At 30.0% G+C, this 7668-nt stretch overlaps 1 protein-coding gene across 1 annotated transcript; it reads right to left on the bottom strand.

Moving 5' to 3' along the window:
* Window positions 1–3306: 3306 nt before the first annotated feature.
* On the bottom strand, window positions 3307–6713 carry LOC110736832 (bidirectional sugar transporter SWEET17-like). Its single transcript, XM_021917150.1, has 6 exons — window positions 6463–6713; window positions 6311–6347; window positions 5093–5303; window positions 4703–4867; window positions 4009–4128; window positions 3307–3617 (listed from the first exon to the last, which is right to left on the bottom strand). Exons 1-6 carry the CDS (start codon window positions 6608–6610, stop codon window positions 3513–3515), a joined length of 786 nt encoding a protein of 261 aa, XP_021772842.1. The 5' UTR covers window positions 6611–6713; the 3' UTR covers window positions 3307–3512.
* Window positions 6714–7668: the final 955 nt, after the last annotated feature.

Genomic DNA, 7668 nt, shown 5'->3' with positions numbered 1-7668 from the left:
TGGGTGACTTTGAGACTTAGGGTTTCAATTTGGGGGAATTGGGGATTTGGGGATATTTTAAATCGTGAAATTGTGAAAATGAGGTTGTAAAGCCCAAATAAAAAAAAAAAAAAGTTTGAGAGTAATGGGAGTCGTACCCGTATCTCATATGTGGTAGGATGGGGAACAAACCACCAGACTACAAGCTAAAACTCTTGATACTTAGTTTTTTTTTATAGAAAATAATAGGTTGTCCGCGGACCCACTATGACTACACGTGGGTCCGCCACTGCACATATTAAACATTTTTTTTTTCTATTATTTGAAAGACGCACCCAACAAACCATTGCTACTACGCTGAAACTATAAATATTAAATTCCATTCCTTAAAAAAATGTAAATACCATTTTGACGCATACCAACTTCAAAGGTTTTTTTTTTTTTGTAAAAGGAACTTCAAAGGTACTTTAAAATAATAATATAAAAATTTATACTAGATTACTAGTACAAAATAGATGCATGCATACCAATAACAAAGGTTTTGTGCTCATTGCATGACAATTTTCAATTGATATGATGAAGATTAATTACAAAAAAAAAGCATACCTAAATAATTATTTTATTATTAGTGACTGGATTAGGCTCTAACTCTAAATATTGACTTGGCCAAGTCCAACAAAAACATGGTAGCATGACTATAGAAAATTATAATATTTGATGTTTTAACATCACTTTTCTACTTCCAATTGATATACTCATATACAAGTAGATTATATATGAACCCGCATTATTTATGATGTATGTTGAGCCGCCGACGGATATAGGATATTAAGTTTGGAGGGGCACTTAGTAAATAATTTTGCAGACATAGCCTTTAACATCATCAATATAACTGAATTTAAACCAAAAAAATAAAGAAATTAAAATATTTTTAGTGGGGCCCGTGCCACCCAGGCACCAACCTAGGTCGGCCATTGGCCGTAGTCTCATATTTTATGTGTTTATACCAATCTCATATAATATGTGTATATACATGTAAGTTCACTAAGTTGTCCTACATTAGGGGGGGGGGGAAATCAAGCTTCTAGATGACTATGACAAGTTAGCTCCTCCATTACTACTAGATTATTTTCAGACGAAAGTGATACTTTGTAGAATATAAAATCAATGTTAAAACTCTAATTAAATCATGATTGGAGCTCAGATTGTCTTTATATTCTATCACGTCCAATTTTATATTTTATCTAAAAGCTCAAAGCTTTAGTCTTATAGAAATTAGTCCAAATCAACTTGATCATTACATAATATATTGTCATTAAATTAGTGGTAAAGATTAATGAGTTGAAGTGAACGTTTACTTTTCTTAAGTTCGATATTAAAGACAAAGATACGGATTTATCCCGAAAGTGCATGAATGACATGATCTATTGGTGCACGAAGACATGGGGAAAGATATGATAAGTAGAAGTAAAGTCAAAGTCTAATTAATTGTGATGGCTGATCTCTTTTTTTTCGAGTGGATTATTACTTTGTGGTACAAGAAGTTGTTTAAAATGATGTTATGATACATTAATACTCTTTTACATTTTGAAGCATCGCATCTACTTTAGTGAAAAGTTAGTAAGTTACTTGAGATGCAAATTATGGTCTACATCACTTATCACAACATGTCCCATTAGGTAGTGAAGAGTTGCATATAATATTGCATTATATGATGTTCAAAATTTTTTGTCATTTTTACTTTTTAAAAAGTTTAAAATAACTTTTATAGTTAGTACGTGTTTGATCAATTATACTCTCTATAATGTTTATTTACTTATATGTCCTTATGAATGTTAATTTTCTTTTTGTTAATTTGTAATATTAGTGCGAGGACATTTATACCCCTAAAACATATTTGTCTTACATGTTTTCCCTCATTAATGCTACAAATAACTAAATATATGTGACATAAGGACAAACCAGAAGAGCTTCCTAAACATGCCCAACTATAGCTCGCATTAGACGCCCTATTATTTTTAAAAGTAGTATAATAGTGGTTTATCATGATATGTTATATCATTATTATATCAATATTATGACTGGGAAATTAAAAATATAAGAGTGATCGAGCTATTAAACATTTGAGTAATTTAAAATATACGATTTATATTAGAGGATCAACTCAACTAAAAGCTTAAGCTGATGGTTGAGTTAGTCTTTTAACATGGTATCAGAGCCAGCGTGATACAAAGGTTACGGGTTCGAATCTAATCCACCTCTCCTTTCAAAGTGGAATATTAAGTGCATGGTATGAGAAGGGCTCATGTTCCATCCACACTTCAAGCCAATAGGCTTTCGTGTGAGAGGGCGTGATAGAATATAAAATAAGGTGACCATTGATAACCATCTTGTAAACTGTGAAAAATTAAATTTTTATTGAAGTTAAAAAGTCATTAAATAGATTTTTTTTCATTTATTAAAAAAGAAAATTCATTAAAAGGCACGTTCTTAGAAATTGTTTTATGGACCTGAATCCTACTCCATTGAAGCTTATGACGAGCCTCTTAAAGTCTTGAATGACTGTTAGTTTTAGTTATAGCATGATCAGCTGATCACTGTTCTGTCCAAAAGAGTGGGCTAGTGCTATATTTAGTCATGGAGGCCCAGTGGGCTTATTTCCTCCTACTCGAATATTTTAGATAAAGCCCAATAAAAAAGAACTACAATTTCATTTTCAAGGAACCCTTTTTTTTTCCAAGGTAAAGACAATTTTGGTTGCTCAACAGTACTACTCATCCAGTGGATTTACTCAAATATCTGGCGTTGACTTATAAGTACGTAGTATGTTGTATAATCCTTCTTCTCATCAGATATCACTTGATTTAAGGCAATTGTGAATTTGTGATATCAAATTATAAACTACTCCGCACTACTGCTCTGTTCTTAAATAATAAACCACAATTTTTATTTTGGATCATTCTAACAAAGTAGTCTACTGTATTATCCAGTTTTGAAAAATTACAACTTGTCCATGTTACCCTTAACAAGAAACTTGAAGACCTATAATCTCGTAAGAGTCGTGTCATAATGTCGACGTACACACAAAAAAAAACTGTGAAATATATCCATTTTAAAATACTGCGAAGTATATGTGACTATTAATCTTAGTAGTGGAATATATTCATTCGTTACTTCTTTCAATGTCACATACTCACATGGTTGCTTCGCCTCTTCTAGCACTCTATTAAAACAGTATAAATAAGTTTTACTCATTGACATCATTATCCAGCAAAGTTTTGGAGTAAATTTATATACAAAGGTTTTGATTCCTTTATTTCGTACTAGTATACAAATAGATGGAGTAACAAATGCTCCGTATGACAATCATATTATACACAATTTTTGTAAATTTCAAGTTACATAAATTAATATACAAGCAGCAGAAATCAAAGAATCAACTATACATTGGAGTAAATTTATACACAAGTATACAAATATAAAATCTAAAAATGATTGATTGATATGAAATTGCGTAATTTGCTGATTTTCCATTAAATGAGAGGCTCGTTATATTGTTGATCATTGTTTAGATTACTATAACGAGCATAGACTACTAATTGAATCGTTCCGAGAATAAATCCAACTGCATTTGGTACCTGTTTCATGGCATTATATACTGAACGTAAAATTAAGGCTAAAACTATAGGTGACGAACAACATGGTAAGAAGTGCCTGAAAATTTGACAAGTAAATTGAGACGAAAGGAATACACTTATATTGTCTTATTTCTCCATTCATATTTAGTCCTTAAATGAATAATTCATACAAAGTAGTTAATATCAACCATCAAATAATCAAACCACACAAGTGACAAAAGATCTAATAATATATTTTGGGATAAATTCATAAATTAGTCATTGATTGATCTTAATCCTATTTTAATTCTTAACAAATTAAATAAAATCCAATGAGATTAAATCATGTAACATGACTAACATCATTAGATTCATAATTAAAAAATGGATTAAGAGATGATAAGACACGTACCAAAAGGAAGAGATCTTTGACAAGAACAGCATAGATAGTCCAAACTCCTCCGTTCAAAAATGAGCACAATGATAGCAAGAAAGGCATATATTCCACGCTTCTTGTTTCCATCACCGCTCTCTACAAAAATGCTTAATTTATTAATCATAAAAAACTATTTAATTAATTAGATAAACAGCTAGCTAATATGGGGACGGAACGAATTGCCTCATTCAAGACTTTGCCTTGGAGAACTAATTAGTGATACTATGATATATTTACGTATTATTTTGTCAATTTATTTTAAAAAACAATGTATTAGAACATGTACATCAAGTGCATAATGCGCATGGTGTAAAATGCATTATCTAACAATTTATAGTCAGTTATTTATTTTTTTATTTTAAGTAATAAGGAGAATGGACCCTAAGTTCCTAATGAACTGGCACAATAAATCATAGATCAATCAGTCCTGCTATATAGGTTAACACTTGAGAGTAGTGAGAAGGTAAAGAAAGCCCCTACTCTCAAGTTAATGTAGGTAATGGAGCTCAAACTTTTGACTTTAAAATCACAAGGTGAGTTTCCCTCCTACACCAAGCATGCTTGGTTTATTTTGTGGTCAAACTATACATGCAAAAGACAAAAAAGACGATAAAAGCAAGCTAAGAGAAAGAAGCGAGGTTTAATACGGAAGAAGAGTGTGATTACATACCAGGGCAGCAAGAGGAGAGCCATACATGAGGATGTTGACAAAAGCACCAAGAGTCCCTATCATATTAATCCTCATTTCATCATCCAATAGCATATACTTTGATACCAACATTACTGCTCCTAAAAATCCCAAGTCCAATATCACGGCTAGTTTGGCTGTTTTTGCCTATTCAAATTTAACCATAATCCATGTATGTCAAACACATAATTACCTTAAAATCACTAATTCCATTCAATCCACCCAGATTTAATTGTCACGTTGATGGATTATAATACATTGTTCATGTCATAAATCTCATAACAACGTGACAACTAATATCTCAGAAGGGAAAAAGTTTGTAATTGATTGTTAAGTAACTTAAATTAGTTAAAACTTATGTATACAACGTACCCTCATTTCCGGAGGAGCAAAGATGAGGAATAGTGTTACGAAAACAAGCTCGACAACAGCTCCAAACCCATTGACGGTGGCAACAAGCAAAGCCCCAGGCTTAATAAGTCCATAGTAGGTCCATAAAGATGTAGCCAAAAATGTGCATATATATGGGATGCTTTCAAATTCTCCTGTTGATCCCTTACTTACTATTTGAATGAAAGTCTTTCTGCATTCAATTAATGCAATATAAATAACAATTAGATTTAGCTTTTGATATAATTTAATACATATACTCCAGGTATATGCTCTCAATATAGTAATATAGATACGTATTATTTTCATTACATTAATTATATGACATGAGTATGATTAAACTATGATAATGTTGAATTACTCTATCTGTTTAGCTACTAATTATTTGTATTATACGTGGCCGACTTCTAAAATTTCAAGTAATATCGTCATTATATTAACTTATTAAGTAATATGGTTTACATAGCAGACCACCTTCTTGCCACATTCATCAAGTAGTTTTCTTAATCTAACCGCAAACTTCTTGCAACAAATTTTGTTGAAGTGATATAACTTTATACTGTAAGTTACTCTATGACATTATATATATTGACTCAAACTTAGGTCATTTATATATATTTGACTATAACAAAAAAAAAAAAAAAAAAAAATACAAAGTTTCTCACTTTCTCTACGTAACCAAAAACATGACCATTGGTAATACTTCGTATACTGGACCGAATTGAGGTATGAGGTTTAATTTTTGCCAGTGTAGTTGTTATTAGGTGTAGAGAACGGTAACATTATGTTGTTTTTATCATAGAAGCAAGCGTATAGTATATTAGCGGTTACTTGTAATTTCAACTATAACTAGTTAATTAGACTTTTTTATGGTGAAAACGTAGCTTGAAAAGTTGAAATTTGTTTGCATAAACAAGGGCACAATCTTAATTAAGCTAGCATTCATGTGTTCATTTATGTAAATATAAAGACGTAGCTAGTAAAAGGTGATCATACGAGCAAATTAAAAGCAAATTAAAGTATAAATGCAAAATATTTATACAAGTACAAGTATAAAAATATGCAGAATACCCCAAATTTCCTAATATTGTAAAGAACATATACTGATATACATGCATATTCTATCATCATATGATTATTATTAGCAAACAATTACAAAATTTACAAGTATTCATAATATTTAGACAATAAAAAACTTACATAGGAGACAGGAAAAGAAGCACTGATATAATATTTCCTGGAAAAAAAAAACATATTTAAAAAACTTCAAATATCATGAACAAAAAAGCTAGGAGATCATATTTCTTCATGAATTCCAAAACTAATTAGTGTATTTATTACAAGAAAATTACCTAGTATCCCAAATATGAAACTCAAGCCGACAACGTCGGCCATGAATGAGTTGATATGTAGCTTCTTCAAAGCTTCCTTCCTGATGCTTTGGAGACACTGGATAAAATTACATATATATGAGTTTATATATACACATACATGTGTCATATATATTGTTCAAATATTATGAAAATGATTTTTCTCTCGTTTTCTGTATTTATAAAATAAGTTGCGTGTAGCATGCATTGCTATTTTTCTGAAAGAGTTGATATTTTTTTTGGTAGACGAATTTGATAAGTAAGCTAGCTTAGCTTAGGTTTGCAACTTAATTAAATTATATGCCAACTCAATTTTATTTTGCTTGGACTGCTTATTATACAGTATATGTAATCGCGGCCCGCCAATGTGTCAACTCATGTGGGTGTTTACTTGTTCACAAATATTTTAATATTTTGGTATTTTTCTTAAATAGTACGTAGTGATAATTTGTCCTTATATTGAATTTTTATACACACACTCGGTTTTTATTATACTTGTAATTATTATTGCATGCACTGTTTTAAATTTTACCTACATTATTAATGTACAATTTTGACCATTAATATAAATCTATTACTATTAAAATAAATTATTAGTTGATTTTATAAAATATAATATATTGATATTAATTATTCCAACAATTTCTTTAATACATGATACCACTTATATATTAATTTCTACGTACATATTAGTTTTAACTTAAAAGTTAGATTTCGACATAAATCTTAAAAAATGGAGGAATATTATACTTGAAGAGTTGAAGAACACATACAAGTATGTAGCTTTAAGAAATATTTAGCTTTAATTGGGAATTGACAGGTAATTTGAAAGCTACATACTTATTGAGGATAGATGTTAAACTATTAGAATAGTTGTCAACTATATGTTCAAGGATTATGTCAAACCATGTGGAATTTTTTTTGGCAATAAATTAAAATTTCATCAATTGACGTACTTGAAGAGTTGAAGGTAATTGAAAACATATCTAGTTTCTTCTTTTATGTTTCATACTTTGTATATAAAGGAGTTTGATCAGTTCTACTATATAACTAACTTTAGTTATCAGCAAATAAAAATGTAATCATAGATATTGTTAACATATTATGTACATACCGTGTATGGAGGTATGGTTGACTTTGAATTAGTGATTGTATGATTTGTATCTTAATATTGTTAATATAAATGGT

Source organism: Chenopodium quinoa, unplaced genomic scaffold (assembly GCF_001683475.1).
Source record: "Chenopodium quinoa cultivar QQ74 unplaced genomic scaffold, ASM168347v1, whole genome shotgun sequence".
Classification (NCBI taxonomy): Eukaryota; Viridiplantae; Streptophyta; class Magnoliopsida; order Caryophyllales; family Amaranthaceae; genus Chenopodium; species Chenopodium quinoa.
This window is presented reverse-complemented; position numbering and strand designations above follow the sequence as displayed.